At 43.3% G+C, this 23,062-nt stretch overlaps 1 protein-coding gene across 8 annotated transcripts in view; it reads left to right on the top strand.

Moving 5' to 3' along the window:
* ADGRG2 (adhesion G protein-coupled receptor G2) overlaps window positions 1-23,062 on the top strand; it is a 224,355-nt gene that overhangs the window by 74,958 nt on the left and 126,335 nt on the right. For 7 of the 8 annotated variants that reach the window (XM_029603355.1, XM_029603356.1, XM_029603357.1 and 4 more), the window contains exons 5-7: window positions 10,763-10,816; window positions 13,812-13,862; window positions 22,908-22,976. In XM_029603355.1, the coding sequence (XP_029459215.1) occupies window positions 10,763-10,816; window positions 13,812-13,862; window positions 22,908-22,976 (174 nt within the window). The remainder of the gene's footprint in view (window positions 1-10,762; window positions 10,817-13,811; window positions 13,863-22,907; window positions 22,977-23,062) is intronic. The other variant, XM_029603354.1, reaches the window with a different exon arrangement.

Here is a 23,062-nt window from a genome sequence, read left to right as displayed (position 1 = left end):
CTTTTGAGGTCCGAAAATGTGAGGTATCGCTGGCTATACCCCTTCGGGATGAGCTTTGCATTACAGGGGGAACTGCATCGGATTAAAACATTAAAGGAAGCAGCAGGGATCTTGCAGGCCGCGGGATACACCGGCTTTGAGCAGGCTGCTGCTGGGCCGAAGGTACACAGTCGGAGGGAGGAACAGCCCCGATGGCAGAGAGTGCACAAGGGTGATCGAAGACTGAGGCGCCATGCTGATCACCCTACCACCACTACGGCCCCACCATGAGGACTTTCTACGGGGTACCAACATGCAGAACTTTTCTTTAAAAAGCTGGTAGACTCCGGCTAACGACATTTTGCGCACAGTTTCTTCTCTTCATTGGGTTGCAGGTTACAAGGAACCCTGGTAGCTTCTTCCAGGAACTGGCACGAGAGACCTCGTACAGCCGGATGGTTGTTTTGTTCTTTATTTTAGTTACAGCCTAGAATAGGAGATTTTGGTTCAACATACAGTTTCTATGTTTTTTGACTAGATGGGAATCCGCCAGGATGGTGTCTTCCTCCTTTTTCACCGCGACAGGGGTGCTCATATCGCTCCTTGTCGCGACGGGGGTGGTAAAGCGGGGAAGGGGATTCAGGGGTTTGGGGGTGGGAAAATGCTTCCTGGGGTTCTCTTTGATGACTCAGCTTACTGAACGGGACTACCTTATGTATATATGGATGTATATATATATATTAGGCATCGGTGCTCTCAAAATGGCGTTTTTCTTTGTGTTTTTTTTTTTTCTCTCTTCCTGTTAAGCTTACTACTATCACAGGTACATTAATACACTAGATGGCTAAGATTAACATTCTTACCTTGAATGTCAAGGGCCTGAATTCCCCTTACAAACGTCATTGTCTTTTTGCTGAATTACAGGCTAAGAAGACGTCTATTGCCTTTTTGCAGGAGACGCATTTGAAAAAACGCCATGAGCATTTAATGGCACGGGTTTCTTACCCGGCTCAATATTGGTCAGCGAGACCCTTGGCTCATAAATATTTGGGGGTGGGCATATTGCTAGCTAAAGATTTGATATTTGAAGAGGAGGCCTGTTTTCGGGATCCTGAGGGCCGTTATTTAATTCTTATCATCTCAATTGGAAATGTAAAATATGTACTGGTTAATCTTTATGCACCCAACACAGGTCAGGGACTATTCCTGCAAAAGATGCTTCAGCTGTTAGCTGATTATGTTGAGGGTAACTTGATTATTGGCCGGGATTTCAACTTAACCCTTAATCCCTATTTAGATAACTCTTCAGCTGCAACTACCACGTCCAGGGGGGATCGCATAGTCTTTAAAGACTTTATTAATAGTCTTCACCTCATGGATGTTTGGAGGCTTTGGCACCCTTCTGTTCGCCAATATACATTTTACTCTAGGGCACATAACTCCTATTCGAGATTAGATTATTTACTTATGACTAGAAGCTGTGTGAACCTGGTAAGGGACCCTCAGATTCATCCAATCACTTGGTCTGACCATGGTTCGCTATCTTTACAGTTTGACATTGGTCTTTATGATAGAGGCACACAATATTGGAAATTGAATGAAAGTTTACTGGAATGTCCTGAATTCTGCCTTCAATTGCAGACTGAGATTAAGGAGTATTTGCAGCACAATGATAAGGAGGGTATTTCTCCCATGACATTATGGGATTGCCTTAAGGCGGTACTTCGGGGGAAATGTATTGCGAGAGGAGCATACTTAAAGAAACAAAACACTAGAGATAAAGTGGAGACCCTGGGCAGTCTCCAGCGTTTGAGCATAGACCATTCCCGAACCGGGAACCCAGTACTTCTCACCCAAATGGATACTATGAGGGCGCATTTGAGAGAGCTCGAGGCAGCAGAGATAGCTCATAAACTTACTCTTACTAAACAATCCTATTATGCGGGTGGAAATAAGGCTGGCAAGTTGTTGGCTAGACTCCTCAAAAAACGCCAAATGCAAAACAATATAACTCGCATAAAGGATGAAGCAGGTGCAATGTTAACCTCTAATGCAGATATTCGCCATCGATTCATTCGCTTTTACTCTGATCTTTATGCTACAGACACTAGCATAGGGTCCACAGCGATAACTAAATATCTTTCCGATGTCTCTTTGCCATCCTTGAGCGAGGAGGCACAGGAGATGATGGATAAGGATATTAATGGTGCAGAGGTATTATGGGCGATAAAAAACCTTAAAAATGGGAAGTCACCGGGGTTAGACGGTTTCACTGCCCTCTTCTATAAGAAATTTGCTAGTTCATTAGTACCCGTCTTGGTTACATTATTTAATTCATTACAGGGGCAGGTATCTTTGTCGGCAGTAGCTAATATGGCTGGGGTAACTCTCTTGGCCAAACCGGGCAGGGATCCTATTGCGTGTGGATATTATCGCCCTATATCTCTTATTAATCTTGATATGAAGATTATGGCAAAAATTTTAGCAAATCGGCTCAATAATTACCTACCGGGCCTAATTCATTTTGATCAATCTGGCTTCATACCGGGCAGAATGGCTTCCGATAACGTACGTAAAATAGCAGACTTGATGGGATGGGCTACCTCTTCACATATTCCCTTATTATTATTAGCTATCGACGCCGAAAAGGCCTTCGATTTCGTTCATTGGCCCTTTTTGTTCCAGACCATGAAAGCCTTTCATTTTGGGGACAAATTTATACGTTGGATTCAGAAACTGTATGAATTACCAACGGCATGTTTGAAAATCAATGGGGGTTACTCCCAGGCATTTAATGTGGGGAGGGGTACGCGCCAAGGGTGCCCATTGTCCCCATTACTATTCGCAATTTTCTTGGAGCCTTTCGCCCACCATATTAGACAGAACAAAGAGATACAAGGAATAAACATTGGGGATTTCTCATCCAAATTGTCGCTATTTGCGGACGACATTCTGTTTACTATCACTGACCCCATTATTTCTTTACCAGCCATTACCAACGAAATCTCAGCCTTTAGTGGAGCATCCGGATTTAAAATAAATTGGGATAAATCGGAGCTTCTAAATGTATCCACCCCTCAAGACATCACAGAGCAGTTACGCAAATCTCATCCCTTTAAATGGGCGAAGGAAAAAATAAAATATCTGGGGATTTATATTGGCAGACATGGGGACATGTTCCAACTTAATTATCCCCTGCTCATGGCAAAAATATATAAGGACCTGGAGGAATGGGATCGATACCATATTTCATAGTTGGGTCGCCTGGCGGTCATAAAAATGAATATATTACCTAGGATATTGTATCTTTTCCAGACATTACCCATTATTATCCCTAAACCACTTCTGGCTAAGTGGCAGACCAGGCTTCTTAAATACCTTTGGAAAGCCAAGCGGCCTCGGATTGCTAGAGCGATCCTCTATTTACCTCGATCACAGGGTGGTCTGGGAATGCCAAATTTGCATTACTATCTGGGGGCGGCACAGCTCAAAGCAGCGATAGAGTGGCATAATACAACATGACTAAAACCTTGGGCTCAGCTGGAACAGGAGATGATGGCCTTATTACCTGTCACAGCGACCTTGTGGCAAAAAGGCAGGCAATGGCATCCTAAGGTGACTTTGCCTGAGACTGTGCGGGTTACCCTTCAAGTGTGGGACCAATGGAGGACTACTCTGTTGGGGGATAGGTCTCTGTTTTTGAGTACTCACCTTTTTCATCACTTGTCTTTTCCTCCGCCCATAGCCTCTCAGGCTTTTAAAGAATGGCGACTTAAAGGTATTCAGCAGATATCCCATGTATGGGAACCCGGGAGGATGGTGTCCTTTCGGACTCTTCAAGAGAGGTATTGCCTAACTAATAGGGACCTATATAGGTATATGCAGATTAGGCATTTCCTATCCCAGACACGGGTGGTGAGTGAATTATCCCTAGGGACTCCCCCTATCGAATCTCTCTGTATGCATGCTGATAAGGTGTGTAAACATATATCTAAGATTTACAACCTATTAGCAGGAACACTGCAAAAGTCGGCCTCTCATATAGTTGCTTGGGAGAGGGATTTACAGGAGTCTTGGCCCATAGAGGATTGGAAAAAAATCGCCCAGGAGGTTGGAAAGGGATTAATTTCTGCCAATCATATAGAGAACGGTTATAAACTCTTATATAGGTGGTATTTATCACCCGCACAATTGAGTCATATGCATTCCGAATTCGATGGCTATTGTTGGAGGCAGTGTCACCAACGTGGCACTTTCTTCCACATGTGGTGGACATGTCCCCAGGTGCAGGGGGTGTGGCAGAGCGTTTCATTGTGGATCACTAACATCCTGGGCGGGGTACTCTCTTTCACTCCTGCTCAGGCCTTATTAACTAAAGAAATACCAGATAGGACGATTTATCAAAATCTTTTTATTAAATATGTTGTAACTGCGACACGATGTGCTTTAGCATTTCATTGGAGGGACTCTAGGGTCCCATCTTTGCAGGACATTCAGACCAGAGTGCTAACTATGCATACCTTAGGGAAAATAACTGCACATAAATATAAGACCACCCTTAAATTTAAGAAAGTATGGCAAGGCTATGAGGAGTGGTTGGCTAACCTTTCTAAATAAATATGATTGGCCGAGGGGTACCTGTTGATTCACTGCACAGGGCTTAATGTGCTTCTATTGAGGGGGGCTTGGATGCTTTGGATTCCAGCGAGAGGATTGTCGTCTACCACTTGCGTCCAGGTACACTGTGATGAATATGTATGTCCTTTGTATATGCTTATATGCTCAGTATGTGGAGTTACTTGTCATCGATGTTATTCTGATTGTCTATTCAGGAAGTGGGAGGGGGGAAGGGGTTGTTATTGTTTGTATTTTGTATGCTGGGGGTTATAGGTTTCATACCCTGTTTGTAATGGATAACTGTTTTATGTCACACTTTATGATTTTTCAGTTTCTGCTGTGTAGGGTTATGTAAAACAGGGTAATTACTGTACTTACTGTTTACTTTTATACCACTACAATAAAAGTTACAAATTAAAAAAAAAAAAAAATAAAATTCCAAAGAGCTTGTGAGACACAGTCACAAATGAAATAAAAGACATTTTAAACCTAGGAATCAATGAGCGAGTGGTCAATGATGGATCAACCCATTTCTGAAGACTTTCAAAAAGTGAATACAGCATCAAAGTTTGATGCTTATCAAATGCCACAGGTTGCTGAGTTCTTGGACTACCTAGGAAAGTTGTATTACATCACAACATGATCAAAGCATATTGGTAAATTTTTCTGAACCTACTAGACTCCTGTGAAAAATCAGACTTTACCATCAGTGGCAGATTCACGATGTCGGACCGGCCCGGGTATTCGCCGCCCAGGCCGGCCCAGGACACATCACGTGGTCTGCCGAGTGCGGCTCTGTCACGGCCGCGCACGGCAGACCACTGTGACTGGAGCAATCGGCCCACCGGGGGATCCCCCGATAGGCCAATCTGCCCCTGTTTACCATACCACAGAGACTATACAACTCTTGAGTGCTCCCATTTGGACTATATGGGGAACAGGTTTGTTTCAACACCTCATGTATTGCAATTTGTACCATATGAAAAAAAATGTCCATGCCTACCTGGACATCATCCTATAGCACTGACTGGGGTGATTCACATGGAAAGGTTAATGGTAATGTTAAGACCCTTATGTGAGGCTTAAATGGCCAACCCTACACAATGTGAACGTGAAGTCTATTAATACTTAGGCTACATAGTGAGGAATAACCTATCATATCTATCATATCTATCATCACAAAATTCAAGCAGTGACTGAGTGTCCCAACATGACCTCAAAAGACAAGAACATTTCTTGGGCTCATAGGATTTTATTGAACATTATTCCAAATGCTTTAGAAATTGTGACTCTCCCGTCCCTATTTTCCTAGATTTGAGAATGCACGCAAATATTCATAGTCTTGAAAAAAAGTCTGTGTGAAGAAACAGTCTTTTGAACTGTGGATTTCAGTATGGACTTTATATTACTGCCAGCATCACGCCTCTGAAATGGGCCTCAGAGTGGTTCTTTCCGCCCCAAAAAAACCAGAAAGTAAGGAACATGCCCTCCTCTACATAAATCAGAATCTCCCTGTGAGAGTCATTCAGTGACAGAAACTCATCTCATCTTGAGTATTGTGTGCTACATAGACATCTCTTCGGCATGCCACATTTAATTGCTGAAATACTACCTACAAGAGAATTCTTTTATACTCATCCCCAGCCACTATCCCCAAAGTGGCTACATCTTATCAAGGAAACCAACCCATACATAACCCGCTGGTAAATGTTCCTTTAGACATATAATCTGAAGATATATAAGAACACCTGAATACAGATTTCCTTTTCTGAGAGTGGGGAGTGGGGCTTTGACCAAATGTACATGCTTCCATAAGAACATGCCATACTGGGTCAGACCAAGGGTCCATCAAGCCCAGCATCCTGTTTCCAACAGTGGCCAAACCAGGCCATAACAACCTGGCAAGTACCCAAAAACTAAGTCTATTCCATGTTACCATTGCTAATGGCAGTGGCTATTCTCTAAGTGAACTTAATAGCAGGTAATGGACTTCTCCTCCAAGAACTCATCCAATCCCCTTCTAAACACCGCTACACCAACTGCACTAACCACATCCTCTAGCAACAAATTCCAGAGTCCAACTGTGCGTTGAGCAAAAAAGAACTTTCTCCGATTAGTTTTAAATGTGCCACATTCAAAGGGGAAGGTTTGAGACTGAACTTACACCTTTCATGCAAATAGTGCTAGGGAAACACAAAAGAACATCTGCAACAGGAGAATGGCAGTGTAAAGATTGTAGCAGTCCAGCCTTCCTGCTAGTGGATGGAAGATAAGGAATAACCCAGCTATAGAGAGCTGAAGGAGCTCTTCTGAAGGTAGGAGGAACAAGAGACTCATCTGAAACACCCCATGTATATTGAACCTACTTATCTGCACTAATGCTCAACTTCTCTAGACTCAGTGCCCTAAGACCAGAGGGAAATGGAGAGACACTGATTATGGTGAATTTTATACTGGGGTCAGGACTAGCCTCTTACCAACACACAGGCCGATACAGAAAGAAACGCGGGAGAGCGGTCCAGTAAAGAAAAATATGCTAATTAGGGCCCGTGGTAAAAGGAGGTGCTAGGGACACTAGCGCGTCACTAGCGCCTCCATTTTGACAGGAGCGACAGCTGTCAGCGGGTTTGACAGCCGATGCTTAATTTTTCCGGCATCGGTTCTCAAGCCCGCTGACAGCCTTGGGTTCGGAAACTGGACTGGCAAAATTGAGCAGTTTTTACTGCTTTTCTGTACACTTTCCTGGTGCCGGCAAAAATTAACGCCTACCTTTAGGTAGGCGCTAATTTCTGAAAGTAAAATGTGCAGCTTGGCTGCCCATTTTACTTTCTGAATCCGCAAGAATAACTAATAGGGCCATCAACATGCATTTGCATGTTGAGGGTGCTGTTAGTTTCGGGGGGGTTGGCCACGCGTTTTCGACGCGCTATTACCCCTTACTGAATAAAGAGTAAAGCTAGCGCGTCGAAAACGCGCATCCAAACTATATCGGCCCGTATGGAAACTTAAATTGTTTAAAAAAAACAAATAGTATCTGTTAATGGACTTGCATTTAAATCTTATGTGTTCATAGACCCAGGACAGGTGTTACCCCTTTTAAATCTTTTTATAAATCAATGGAAGGATCAAGAACCAGTTGTAATCCCCTACATCCATGGGGATGTGAAGTAATATTCCAGTATCCAGGCCATCTTGTGGGTATGAAATACTCTGCAACCAGAAGGTTGGCTTTGCTGTGAGACTCCCATATCCCTAAACTGGAAGACTTTCAACTGTAACAGCTTTCCTAGTCCTTCCTGCCCAGGGGATCATACTGTGGCCTCCGGTACTCGGCTTTCTTTTAGGGAAGTCTTCCCCTTCACCATTCCAACTACCCTTTATGCCCCAATTTGGAAATCTGAAGGACAGAGATAAACAGTGAGGATGAGAGAGAGAGAAAGCACTGTATGAGGGAGACCATGATTCTCTATATATCTACCACTGTAAGAGGGGCACTTTCACCTCAGGGTGGATGAGAGAGAGAGAAAGCACTGTATGAGGGAGACCATGATTCTCTATATATCTACCACTGTAAGAGGGGCACTTTCACCTCAGGGTGGATGAGAGAGAGAGAAAGCACTGTATGAGGGAGACCATGATTCTCTATATATCTACCACTGTAAGAGGGGCACTTTCACCTCAGGGTGGGTTGGGCAGTGTTACATTGGTCACAAAGAAGACTTATTCGCAAATGAAGAAGGTAAACATTGTTTGTACAGTTTAATACTTTCTGCCAAAAGGAAATCACTAACCTCTAGATTAACAAAAATGCTATTATTCTGCATGGATAATGCCCCGCGATAAGAAAAAGGGGCACATCGCTACTCACAAATGAGAGAGAGAGAGAGTGAGAGCTTCATAGTAGTGAACTATTTATATCACTATAAGAGGCCAGGTAGTAACTCAAGGTGAGGTTTTGGTGGTGGTGTACGAACAGCACAGTAGACCTCAGTGAAGATTTGACATCCTTTGGAGTGAGGAAAGTTACGCAAAGATGAGATTTCTTCAGTGTTCTCTCACCCTAGCTTGATAGAACCCTAGTAGAGAGTCCATCAAGCTAGGGTGAGAGAACACTGAAGAAATCTCATCTTTGCGTGACTTTCCTCACTTCAAAGAATGTGAAATCTTCACTGAGGTCTACTGTGCTGTTCGTATGTCTCATTCTGCATGTAAAACGCGCCCCATTACCCTATACCACCACCAAAACCAAACCTCGAGTTATTAGCTGGCCCTCCTATAGCGGTATAAATAGATGACTAGTATGTGGACTGTCTCTCTTTCTCTTTCTCTCCTCTCATTAAAAGCATGCATTACACAACCATATAGTGCAATAATGCCCCTCATTTTCATTAATCCCACCCCTTTGAAAAATTTGCATTCATGCCATGCAATACCATAACTATCGTATGCATTAACACCATAACACATTTTGATTAATGATTGATAATGTGAGAAAAAATGTAAAGGCTCTTTGTTTTTTTGTACCATTTTTTTAAATGAAAACACTGGATTGCGCTGAAATGCAGAATGATAATTTGCAAAAAATATTGTGTTATTTTTACAAACAAATGTGCAGAGTTTTGCAGAATTTAGAAAATGTGTGTGCAGAATTTCTAATTTTTTGGTGCAGAATTTTCAAATTTTTGGGTGCAAAATTCCCCTAGGACATCTTGTAAGGTTACTAACTGCTGGGTTGAATTCCCATCATGATTCTCGCTAAAGTGATAAAGAAAAAGGTTGAAAAATTGGAAAACACAGAGAAATCTAGAAACCTAACAGCTGTGCCAGAGTCATCAGGCAATTTAGGGAAATTCACAGCTCTTAGGTCTCAATATTGCGCTGTATTTTCCACATTTTTAACATTTTTCTTTTTCACATCTGACAGAGAGGTGATGGGATTTCAGCCCAGCAGACAGTAACATACAAGTTAACCCGTGGGCTCCCGTTTCCACCACAGATGGAATACTTATTACTTAATACTGCTGTGGGGTGCCTTTTGGGGTGCTATTACTAGATAAAAACATCCCCTAAGGGGGAAAAACCAAAAGGCTGTAAGCAGACCTACAGTACAGTAATTGCGAGTATTAACTGTTAGTAGAAGTGATTGTATTGTGATAGTTCTGCTTATAGCCTGCTTTTTCCTTGATAGGAAGGAGTTGGATCCATTCCCAAAACTGTGGGCTTGTGAAGACTTTATTTCTGTTATTTTCCTTAAATTAACAGTTTTCATTTTATGTTTCTTTGTATACCCCACCTTGTTTTTCATTGCAAGATGATTTCTTGCAAAAAAAACAACACAATTTTCAAAAATTATAAATTAAACATTAAATAATCCTATAACCACCACTACCCCCCCTCCCCCCCCGACTAGAACAAAACATAATACATGACCAAAATTTTACAAATTCCATAGGAAATCTGCTCTGATTATTGCTAGGGCCAGTTCTTGCAATCTTTATTTTTTTCCCCCTGGGCTGGGCAGTTTCCTCTTGCCTTAGTCCAGCTATGGCAGTGACAGACCTGGGTTGGGGCCTTGTACCAGGGCTTCTTCCGGTACCCTGCAATCCCTGGTCCTAAACCTCTCCACTAGGTGTCAGCATGGCTCAATGACTGGGACTCCTGCAGCTTCTCCTTCCTAGGGGCTGCGAGCACAGTTTCTACAACATCCCTAGCCCTGCCTGGCCCAAGGAGCGCAAGATCTGACCTACGGATTGGACCCAGGTTCTTCGCATGGCAGTGGCTGGCCCATTGCTCTCCATTTTATTATGAAAGTGTTATCAGATGCATGCATTCAGTTTTTGTAGGCATTTTGGGGGAAAAGGGCCAATATGGCCAGCTAAACCCTGTCTAGGTCATAGCTGAGGGCTGAGTCACAGCTCGGATGCAATCATCCTGGGTGAAAGTTATGAAAATATTTCCTCCATAGTTGTGTGTGTGAGGTACATCAAGAAATTCAACATCTCTGAATATTTTTTTTTCAGTTGCTGTCATATATTCAAACTTCTGTTTTCAGTAAATTGTCACTGGTAAAGCACCAGAGCTAACTTTATTGAATAGAATAGTTTTAAAATGCTTATTTTAGACAGAAAGGCGCTAATGTGTTCTCTTGTCTGTTTTTTTCACCCAGCAAACAGCGACAATTCCAGATCTTCCATGGGTTTAGCCAGAGCTGCTAGAAAAGGTAATGAATTGGGTGCACAGGAAGTCGTGAGAGAAACTGCTGAAAGGGAAGAGACAGATGTGTGCAACACTAGCCTGGGTTTCGGGAGCTAAGGCTGAGGAGTGGAATGGCGCGTGGGAATATCCGGGACATTCCAGAAGCGCCTTTCTGTGGCCTGCTCTCTCTACTGCTCTTCCTCAGACAAAACGCGCTGCAATTCTGTGCATGCACTAGGCTGAAACCAGGAGTGGATCAGCCTGTCCTGAAAAAAAAAACATAAAAACAGTTAGTTGCCTCAAGCCAGTGGTCCTCAGTCTGTTGCTTGGGCTCTCTCCATCCTCACCCTTTCCCCAACCAGTCTGGATATCAGAATAGCCAGCCAGAATGTGGTTGGTCCACAGATTAGGATGAGAATCACTGCCCTAAGCAAATGTGATCCTCAGAAGGTCCCAGGTCTCCTTTGCTGGAAACGACTCTCATCTCTGGAGGCCCATGTTACAGTATTTTAAAACAGCAGTATGGGCAAATCAGCTCCTGCTGGGCACGAGTGTTAAATAACATATAGGGAACCTGACCGTAGCCATCACCCCCCCCCTCCCCCTCCAATAAACTCCTTGTTTTCTTCCTGGATTTGTTCATGTTTAATTCATAAGCTGAAATATGTTTTTTTCAAAACACCTTCTGATTGGCTACTCCCACTCAGCGCCATAGCTAGCTTATGCCAATATGGCCATGGCCATAGGTGCCAAGGCTCAAGGGTAGCGCTGGCCCACCGCGGGGGCTGGCGGTACAAGATGAGTGCGTGTATGCTATCCCTATCCTTGCCCGCAAGCTGGCATCCCTTCTATCCCTAGCTGAAATTTCAGCCCCGCTGTTTGAACTGGGGAACTCTGTCTCTACGGATCCCTGCAGGACTCAAACTTCAGCAATTTGACCGTGCAGTTCAAACAGCTGTTTGAACCACATGGGGCTCCATAGAGCGGAGCCCCTCATGGTTCAAACCGAAGTGTGGGTCGGAAGAAGAAAGAGGTGCCATCCCTGCAGCGGGAGGAGCACACAAGACAATAAGGACATGGGGGCTTGTGGGGGAGAGATCGAGTAAAAAAAAAAAAAAAAAGGGAGACTGGGAGTGTAAGAGAGCAAGGGATAAATGGGGACCGTGAGGGCAGAACAGGGGAAGAATGGGGACTGTCACTTGGGGATTAGGGGGAGAGCAGGTGAAAACAAGAGAGCAACGGAAGAATGGGGATTGGGGTTAGAAGAGCAGGTGAAAAATGGGGACTGGGGTGGGAGAATAGAGAAAGAATGGAGACTAAGTCATGACAGCAGGGAAGAATGGAAACTGGGGAGATGGGAGTGCAAGAAAAGAATAGGAACTGGGGTGAAAGCAGGGGAAGAATGGAGTCTTGGTGACTCGGGGGAATTGAAGGGACTTGTGGATTCAGAAGGGCAGGGAATCTGAGCCGGGGGGGAGAACAGAGCAGGGATTTGTAGATGCAGATAGTAGGAACTCAGACTGAGCAGGGATTTGGGGCAGACAGTAAGACCTCTGCAATTGGGTGAGTTTGAGTTGGGGTGTGTTAGGTGGCCTGGGAAAGGTATGAGAGGTGTGAATGACCTGGAGCGAGTGTGAGAGGCAGTGGAAAGACGGATGTTGTGAAAGAGGTAATAGGAGGCTCAACAGGGCTCAAGAGACAGAAGAAAGAGGCCAGGGAGGAAATGAGTGACAAGGAAGGACCAGGGGCTGGTGAAGGGATGGGAGGCAGAGGAAGGTAGGAGCATTGGTGTTCTAGGGCCTGTAGTAATATTTGTAGTGCTGCTCTTTCATAGGTAAGGTTGTTGTATGAGTCTTGAGTGTTAGTGCTAATATAGTATGGCAGTTTGCTAAAAAGGTTCCTAGTGTGTTTTTGTCAGTGTTTTATGGTGCATCACAATGTGCCTGGTAGTAGAGAGAATTTTGTTGTCAATGAAATCTAGACTCTAATTAGTTTAATATAATCAAAAAACTTACAATTCAATAGAAGGGAAAAAGACATGACGTTATGGTTTAAAGGCACACACTCCTTTTTCAACCCTGATTGCTTTATATTTTTATATTAGAAAATTACTTTGGAATATTCAGAGCACCCAAATTAAACCATGCTCTTTAAGCTTAAGGGGTCTAGAGATGAGGTCTGAATTGGTAGAGCATTTTTATGGTTGTTATAGATATGGTTGTATATAAATAATAATGCTATATTTTAAGAAAAAAATTGACAGCCTCCAAGCTCCTGCTGTGCATAGGATGAGGGCACACTTTTTTACTTGGCCATAGGTGCCAAATTGCCTGACTACAGCTCTACTCCCACTCATTAGAAATCTGAAACCTCAATTCTAGTAGATTTGGAAGTGGGTAAAAAATTATGCACAGGAGAACATCCCCGCAAATGAGAGCCCGCGCTGCTGCTACTGACCCGCATGGCTGCGCCAATCTTCCCTGAAACTCCCAAAAGTTGAGGTGGCTCAGCAGGAGAAGCTTTGAAAAACTTTAGTCACAAATTTTGCCTCAGAGAGGTGTAATATTTACATTTTTTCTAGTTCTAATGCTCTACACACACACACCCCCCTATATGTTATGTTATATTTACACTTACAGATTTTAGTTTTATTACACTGGAATTTGTTGTAACCCTGCCACTGAGTAACAAGAACACCCCAGCTGGTCCTAGTGCTAGTTACATATATTATTACATTATTTGTTCATATGGGCCTTATCATAAATAAGAGACCAGTGTGTCTGCTGGTCCGATCACTGCCCTTGGCACATAAACTGCTCTGATTCCTAATGCACCTCTAATGCTTTTTGGTGGATGGATGCTGCCCTCTTGTGTTAGAACTATCTAATGACAGCTGAAATTGGTTAAAATATTCTGTTACTGTCAAATAACTAAAGGACTTTAAGGGCTTGACTTATTGAAGCTTTTTTCCCATTCTGTGGCAAACGATACTTAATGGATTTTTTTTCTTCATTTTGCAGCAAAACTGGATGAAACCACCACGTCACCCTCGATTATTACACCTGTTACTGGTAAGAATGGCACAGCCATGACTGTACAAGTCAAAGATGTCAATGCATTCCCCTTGGTGCAGGGGAAGACGGGGATCTCAGCCCATGGACCCTCTTGCTTCTCTCCTGCATGTGTCAGTGGAAGATACTACAGCTGCCAACAACCTGACCTGAAGTGATGCGGAATAACTTGCAAAACTTCCAAAGAGCTATTGCTTTTTCACCAATTGAATTAATAGCCTGGTGCAGCTTAAAACAATTTTTTTCAAAGTGGGTAGAGGCAAGACTTCCCTTGGGTAGCAGTTCCGTACTGAATGAGGAAAACAAAAATCTTTTTTTTTTTTTTTTTTAATCCTTTAAAAAAATGTTGTCCATGAGGAGAGGGGAGAGGGTTCTCCCTTCCTAGCTGACCCTGACAAGTCCAGTTGGAGAGTCTACACTCTGTAAGCTGCTCGCCTAACTCAGTAAGACACTGGGAGACAGGACAACCAGAGCACCGCTATTGGCCTGCAGCTTCCACAAGACTCTCAGTTGGCTTGCAAAAATCCAACTTCCTTCTTGAAACAGTTTATTTATACTGTGCACTAGTGATCGATAAGATTAGGACATGTCCTCTTCTCTCTTGCTAGCTACCATATTCATCTTGATTTCTATTGTTTAAAAAGTCTTGAGGCCTGCGTCCCTAAACATTATTCTCATATGCACAGAATGGGAGAAAAGTCTCAGTGAATCAGGCACTAAGTGAGATGGCTCATGTCCCCTATGTACATCTTAATTTTCTTCTTATTATCGTCCTTCATGCTTGTCTGCTAACCAAGTTGTAAGGCTTCTGGATACCTCCCAGTTCCAAACTCAACAGTGATTAGTCCTAAAGAGGTGTGTGTTTGGCTATCTGCGTAGCCAGGTGTTATAAATAGGCTAGTACCTGGTCCAGCTGTTCACCCTCCTTGTACCAGATATAACATACATCATGCTCGCCTACAACCAAAGCAAACTACAAAGATTGCCATGCACACACTTAGCTAGGACCAAGCTCTGGAGCTGGGGAATTGCTCCATTGGAGCTTTTCTCAAGACTGCTTATAGGACTTGCAGTATGCTGCAGATATGTGCAGTTTCAATCAGCACAATTCAAAGTAAAAAGCAATGCAATAAACCTTAAGAAATATGTCATGGACAGTAGGGGACCTACTCGTGTCTACAATGTCTTTTTTCTGCCTCATTCCTTCCACTGAGTCCGTTTATCACATTTTAAACAAACCCCAAGGTTATAATCCAGCCAATAGTCATGCTTTCATGGATTTGGATGTTGGCTTTGAATTATTTGCCTTTCAGAATCTGTGCTCAAGGTGAATCACAATTCAGGTATATGGACCTGATAAAAGGTGTATTCTATGAAAGGATGAGGGTGGTGGAAGAACCAAGGGTGGATGTACTTGGTACCCTTCCAGTTATTCATTTTTCTGTATGTAACTGGGGGGATGTTCCCTCACGCACGGGAGGCCTCAGTTTTGCTTTTGTTGGGGGTGCTTTGGCTGCTCTTCCTCCTAAGGCCTTTCTTTGACTGGGGATTACTGCAGTCACACTTCTTACTGTACCTTAGCACTATCCTCTCACTCATGGGATGGGATTAAAGCAGTGCTTTCAGGTTGCTTTCCCTTCTGGTGAAAATATCTTTATTTGTCTAATCCAGAGCTGTAGCTAGTCTATGGCCAATATGGCCTCGGCTATAGGCGCCATCCACCACGGGCACTGTCATGCAAAGAACATCAGCCTCCTCCCTCCCCCTGCCCTGGTTATTGACTAGCAGTGTGGCCCATGATCCTCCCCCCTCCAATGAAGAGCAGCACAACCCACTGGGCAGTGAAAACCATCAGCCTCCTCCTCCCTCCCCCCACCTCAGTAGTGCAGAGCAGCAAAACGCATTGGCCTTCTCTTCCTTCTCTCCACCTGTCTATGAGGAGCAGCGTGGCCCGCAAGGCTTCAGGGAGCATCAGCCTTCTCCCACCCCAGCAATGAGGAGCAGTGCTGCCCACGTGATAGCAAGAAGCATTGGACACCCTCTCCATACTGCAGCACACCTGAAGGCTAGATATGAGAGAGAGAGAGAGAGAGAGAGAGAGTGAGTGAGTGTGTGTGTGTGTGTGTGTAATTGAGCATGTGAGAGAGCGCGTATGAGTATATATGTATGACTGAACATGCGAGAGAGCATGTGAGCGTGTATGAATGTCTAAGCATGCGAAAGAGAGCATAAGAATGTGTGTCAATGATTGAGCATGTGAGAGAGTGTATGAGCACGTGTGTGTATGATTGAACATGTGATTGATAGCGTGGAGTGCGTGTGTGTGTGTGTGTGTGACTGAGCATATGAGAGACAGAACGAGCATGTGTGGGTGTGGGTGTATATAGCTGAGCATGAGAGAACGAACAAGCATGTGGGTGTCTATGATTGAGCATGTGAGACAGAGCCTCTGTGTGTGTGTGTGTGTGTGTGTGTGTGTGTGTGTGTGTGTGTGTGTATATATATGACTGAGCATGTGTGAGAGAAAGAATGGAGAAAGTTTGTGTGCAACAACTCCCTCCTCTCTCCCTGCTAATTCTCGACAATCTCAGGTCATCTGGAAATCAAAATTTCCCAAGTATGGACAGCAGGGGATTTTTAAAATCCTTATTAGTTTTAATTATTGGGCATTATTTGATGAATCAGCTGTTTTGAAATATTTTATTGACATTTGGAAATGGATAGAGATATGAGTTTTTAATTATTGAATGTGCTATTTGTCAGTTTTTTGAAATAGTTATATTTTTTATTAGTATAGTTTTACTATTATGCTTTATCTTTCTTGATTTTATTGTTTGATGGTTTATCAGGAGTGGTGACGTTTCTGTTTATTGCAGTTTCCAGTTCAGATTTTGTCTGTTTATGGTCTGTCTATTCAGGATTTGGTGAGTGATTGTCTGTGTTCTGCATATGTGAACAAGGTGAAGTGTTCTGCTGGCATGTAGTTTCAGTGTAGGGATCTATAACAACCTGACTTGTTCTGTTTTACTAATAGGAGGTGCATTAGTGTTTTAGGGCCTGGTGTAATATTTACAGTGTTGCCTTTACATAGGTAGGGTTATTACTATTTGAGTGCTTGCAGTTAGTGCTGCTTTGGTATAGAAGGTTTATTATATTGTAATTGTAATTCAGCTTACTCATGTCTTTCTGAGGATCAAGCCTACACCTAACATGCCTTACCATAGGCCTAATACCATATGAGTTCCAAGTGCCTTTTTTCTTTTCATTTTTTTGCAGGATTTTCTGCTTGGCGCCACAGCAGTGCATATAAACATTATGTACATGTTGTTGTAAGTGATATTTTTACCTCAGAATATCCTTTCTCACAGGACAAGCAGGATGGTAGTCCTTACATATGGGTGACATCATCAGGATGTAGCCCAATCACAGAACACTTTTGTCAAAGTTTCTAGAACTTTGACAGGCACCTATTGGGCATGCCCAGCAAGGCACTGACCCTGCATCCAGCAGGGGTCCCCCTTCAGTCTTCTTTTTTTTGCGCAGCAGTAGCCACGCGGGTTAAGGAGCTCTCTGGAGATTCCTGACAGGAATTTTCCCCACGGAACTTCATTCAAAAATTTTCAAAAAATTCTAACCCATAGGGATCCCCCTATCAATATCCATACTCCGCGGTTGAAAGGTAAGGTTTCACCCTTGTTATGGTCGATTTCTGTCGAGTTATCCCTTCGAGGCCTACTGTCCATCGACCGCACTGCGGCTAAATTTTGTCGGAGTCATGGTGTCAGATTTTCGTCGGTGCCCCGACTGTACTCGAACAATGTCCAACACTGACCCACATGGGGGTCTGTGTTATGTGTTTGGGGTCCAGTCACGATGTTCTTACTGGCACCAAATGTGCTCAAATGACACCTAAGGGACGTAAGGCTCATTTAGAGAAGATGGACTCTCTTTTTCAGTTAAAAACCCTGACTCCAATGATAGCTTCGACGTCATCCGAGCTGGTGCCATTGACTTCTCGCCAGCACCGGGACACCGCTGCTGTTCAACCGGCATCGACGATTCCAAAGGTGTCGATTGCTCCTTGCCTCCTCAAGAAAAGGACCAAGGAGAACGTTGTGAAAAGTGTAGACACCGGCATCGGAAGGCTCAGTCCGACGATCCAGGCGCGTCCTCAGCATCGATGTCGACAGAGCCACCGACAAAGAAGCTCCGTCCAGAAAAGGCCCCATCCTCTTCTATGACCGGGTCACCGAGGCATTGACCACCTTCAGTGGTGCCAGGATCCGCGATTCCTTCACCGGTGGACCCTCCGGCTACGCCAGTGCTGCCTCCTACTACATTGCTTAGGTAAGGCTGGCAAGCAAGATTCCATCTCTGGCCAGTCTGTTCTGCGCAACTTGTTTTCGGTTTAACTACCCAACATCCTTCCACCGACCCGTTCAGGATGCCCTCCTAACCAAATTTCCAACCCTGTTGCCCTGTTGTTTTGCCTGTTGCACATCTTTGGGTGCATTTGGTGCTTTGCTCGGGCATCCTCAGCTTGATACTCACCTATATGTGAGGACTACCATCCTGCTTGTCCTGTGAGAAAGCAGAGTTGCTTACCTGTAACAGGTGTTCTCACAGGACAGCAGGATGTTAGTCCTCACAAAACCCACCTGCCACCCCGCGGAGTTGGGTTCATTTACGTTTTCTTATTTTTCGCACATACTTTTTACTATCAGACGAGACTGAAGGGGGACCCCTGCTGGGCATGCCCAGTAGGTGCCAGTCAAATTTCTAGAAACTTTGACAAAAGTGTTCCGTGATTGGGCTCCATCCTGTGATGTCACCCATATGTGAAGACTACCATCCTGCTCTCCTGTGAGAACACCTGTTACAGGTAAGCAACTCTGCTTTTTTCATGTCAAATCTGGTATTATAAATGCATAATTTTTAATTGTGTGTGGGGAGGGTGTGACTAGGAAGGGGCCTGAGACCTAGTGGTTGGATTGGGGGCCCATGACTTCAGTGTTCTGAAAGGATCCTGATACATGGCCCCCAGCCCAGGACTGACACTGCAATGACTGGGGGAAAAAAGATCCCTGGTAGTTGTGAATGAAGTATTATGGTGCCAGAATCTCTGTACTGGTTCCTACTGAGTTGGAAGCCCAAAGGAGCTATAGAAAACTGCTGGGTGAAAATAAAACTCAAAGCCTCCTCCGTGTAAGAAGAGTCTCCCAGCTCATGGTGTTCTATGTTATACACAGGGTGAAGGCACACTTTTTCACTTGGCCATAGGTGCCAAATGGCCTGGCTACAGCTCTGCTCTAATCTCTCCATGTTGCTATCTCTGAACGTTTGTGAAAATAATATTTTACATTTAGTAGTAAATGTATGTAGGAGGTGGCCCTCAAAGTCATGCAAGCAGCAAGCCATCCTTGCTGATATTAAAAAATATTTTATTAGACTGCTTAGTTGCCTCCCTTAAAACTTCTCCTTATGAGTAATTGGAACCCTATAACAGAACAAAAAGAGCTGCCTTGGAATTTTTCTGCAAATTCATGAAATTTGTGGACTTTCCTCTCCAAGATAATGAGTCCTGTGCTTGATAGAGGTTTACATAGATACAGAATGGCAAATCTTCCTTTCAAAATGAGGCCCAATGTTCACTGATCTTTGCAGTATGGACTTTGCACTGAAGCAGCCACAGTGTCACTAGCTTTCAAATTTTCAAAGGGAAACTCCACTTTGCAGGCCCTTGGGCATAAAACAGCCATGGGTCTGCAAGCCCTACTATTGCTGTTACTGTTTAACATTTCTTGACATACACAGCACTATCTTTAAAATACACTGTAATTTATAGCAACACATCACTGTTGCTTCAGTTCTAAAACTTGGGAGTGAGCACCAAGGTGGTGGTGTAGATTACAAACTGGTTGACTGACAGGAGACAGCGTGCGATGGTAAACGGAACCTACTGTGAAGATAGAGCCATGTTATGTGGAGTGCCCCAGGGATTGGTTTTGGGACCGGTTCTGTTCAATATTTTTGTGAGTGACATTGCGGAAGGGATAGAAGTTTGTCTATTTATGGATGATACTAAGATCTGTAACAGAGTGGACACCCCTGAATGAGTAGAGAGAATGAAAAGTGATTTAAGAAAGCTTGAAGAGAGGTCAAAGGCTTGGCAGCTGGGATTCAATGCCATGAAGTGCAGCGTCATGCATCTGGGGTGCGGTAATCCAAAAGAGCGGTATATGATAAGGGGTGAAAAGCTGATCTGCACAGACCAAGAGAGGGTTCTTGGGATGATAGTGTCTGGCGATCTGAAGGTGGTGAAGCAATGTGACAAGACAATAACTAAAGCCAGAAGAATGCTGGACTGCATAGAGAGAGGAATAACCATTAAGAAAAAGGAGGTGATGATGCCCTTGTACAGGTCCTTGGTGAGGCCGCTCCTGGAGTACTGTGTTCAGTTCTGGAGACCGTATCTCAAAAAGGATAGACACAGGATGGAGGCGGTCAGAGAAGGGCAACCAAAATAGTGTGTGGTCAGTATCAGAAGACTTATGAGGAGATGCGGAAGGATCTAAATATGTATACCATGGAAGAGAGGAGGTGCAGGAGAAATATGATACAGACCTTCAAATACCTGAAAAATGTTAATGATGCATAAACTTTGAACCTTTTCCACTGGAAAGAAATCAGAACTATGAGTCATGAAGTGAAACCTCCAGGGAGGACGACTCAGAACCAACATCAGGAAATATTTCTTCATGGAGAGGGTGGTGGATTCCTGGATGCCCTTCTGGAGGAAGTGGTGAAGACAAAAATAATCAAAGAATTCAAATTGGCAAAAGATAAACATTGTGGCTCCTTAAAGGCTAGAGGATGGAAATGAAGAAAAGGGTACATGGGGGCAACTTGCTGGTGTGGTGGTTACTACCCTTAACCAATAAGTCTTGATGCTTTTGCTGCAACTACAACACTGCTCTCCACTTGAACAGCAGGAGAAGAAGGGGAATTGGATTCAGATAGCAACCAATGAGGACACGTGAAGCAGCATTGTCTGAATTTTCAAGAAAGCTCATCACTCAGTTGCTAGTAGTAAATGTTTAGTGGATCATCATAAGGCTTAGAACTGCATGGAGCAGCAGTTGCTACCCGTAAGAGAAACATGGGGGTAACCTGCATAGCATGGCAGATCCTCTCATAAGAAGCTTGCTGGGCTGGCTGGATGCACCATTTGGTCCTTTTCTGCCATCATTATACTATATGTTCTATGTTAATATAAAGTTTCTGGTCTTGGGATGGTTACCTTTCAGACCTCCGTAGGAGGGGGTTGTGTCTTTTGTAGCAGCTGCAGCCATTCCGACTTTTACTTGGAGCTCGGTTAGGCATGGTTGAGGTTTTTACCTATTCCTGTGTGGCTGATTAAACTTAAAGCAAAAGCCGAGAAGGCTCCAAGTACTATGGAACGGGAGACTTAAAATATTCCCCAGGAAATATACGTTTCTTAACATTTCAAAAAGTACATGTTCTGTAACTGCATGAGTACTTGACTATTTTAGTTTCTGGCATGTAATACTGTGTGGGTTCTCTGGCAGTAGCTCAGATTCTTTCAAACAGGTTAGTTCTCTCTCAGGCAGCCTTTATCTTCTTCTTTTTTCTGGTGTCCTCGTCACAAGCTGGAGGTTTTCCCAGAACCGCGCTCAAGCAGTGGCTCTTCCAGTTGACACGCGTCTCTTTCGTTTCTGCTGCCTCATCTTTCCTTTCAGTCGCACCTTTCCTGAGTGCGCCGCTCAACCTCTTCTGCTGCACTGAATTCATCCTTGCTCGTGTCCCTGTGATGGGTGCATGAGGTCCTTATCATGCAAGCGTTGCCCAGTAAATATGTGAGAAATGAAAGACAGTAGGACTGAAAGGAAAGGAGATCTAGGAACAAGAACAAGAAGAGAATGCCATAAGGCGGGAAAGTTTGTATTTTCAAGTAACTTTCTACTGCTGCTGCTTTTAAAGGTCAGTACTATTAGAATATCCCATGGATGAAAAATGTGGTTACATCTCTTGTGGAATTGATAAAAATATGGGGGATGAACCTAGACTCTGCTTTGTGCACATCAAAGCAGGTATCTTGTCTCTCTCAATCAATCTTTTTTTAGTTTGCAGATGATTTGGAAGCTTAAATCTTATTTATGTATATCATATCTAACAATGTTATCATGTGCCTTAGTCCAATCACAAATTGACTATTGTACTTCTTTATACTTAGATATAATTGGGACTAATTTAAAGCAAATCCAATTAATGCAGAATACTGTTGCTAGGTTGACCATGGGCGCTTCAAAATCTGACCATGTTTCTCGGTTGGTTAAAGACCTTCACTCATTGCCTGGGCATTGCAAAATCATTTTTAAAGTTCTTTGTTTGACATTTAAAGTTTCATCAAAAGGAAAACCTATTGGTCAAATTTGCTGATTCTGTGCAAACCCTCACAAGCTTTGAGGTCATCACTAAAGGTACTGTTGTGGGTACGTTCTCCAAAATAAGTTCTTTTGGAAGGGAGAAGACAATCAACTTTCCAATATCAGACTCCATTGATCTAGAACTCACTGCCTTGTGATATTGGTTTGGAAATTCAGGAAAACAGTTGAAGCCTGGCTGCTTACTCAAGTTTTTTATTTAGCTGCCAGTGACATTGAACTGGTTGTGGATATTGTTTTATGTTGATGTTTATTTATAATTTTATAAGTGGTTGCTCATAATTATTTGATTTTATAAGTTGTAGTGAGATAATGCCGCTGAATATACAGCACTAGTTAGCTGGATACGTTTGTCTGGCTAACCAGCAAGCCACACAGCTGTTGAATTTGGAGCTCAGTATGTTTTATTTTATACCATTTTGATTTTATATGTTGTGGTATGTGTTACTGTGCTCCATTTTAAAGTTTTAATGACAATCAGTATATTTATTATCATTAACTAGGAACATTGTTTTCCTTATCTGTAATATTTATCCTAAAATGTTCATTCTTCTTATAATACTGCCTGTGTTTCTTTAAGATGCAGTGGCAAGTCTTCTTGACCTCCATCCTCTGTTAGACGTTCTCAATTTGGGGAAAAATAAAAAAGGTGATTACCTTTTCAGATCTTTGATAGCTAATGTGTACAAAAACATGTTCTGATCAATTGCTGTAATACTGATAAAGGTCAGTTTG

Source organism: Rhinatrema bivittatum, chromosome 5 (genome assembly GCF_901001135.1).
Source record: "Rhinatrema bivittatum chromosome 5, aRhiBiv1.1, whole genome shotgun sequence".
Classification (NCBI taxonomy): domain Eukaryota; kingdom Metazoa; phylum Chordata; class Amphibia; order Gymnophiona; family Rhinatrematidae; genus Rhinatrema; species Rhinatrema bivittatum.
Note: the sequence above shows the minus strand (reverse complement) of the source record. Positions and strands in the feature narration are given on the sequence as shown.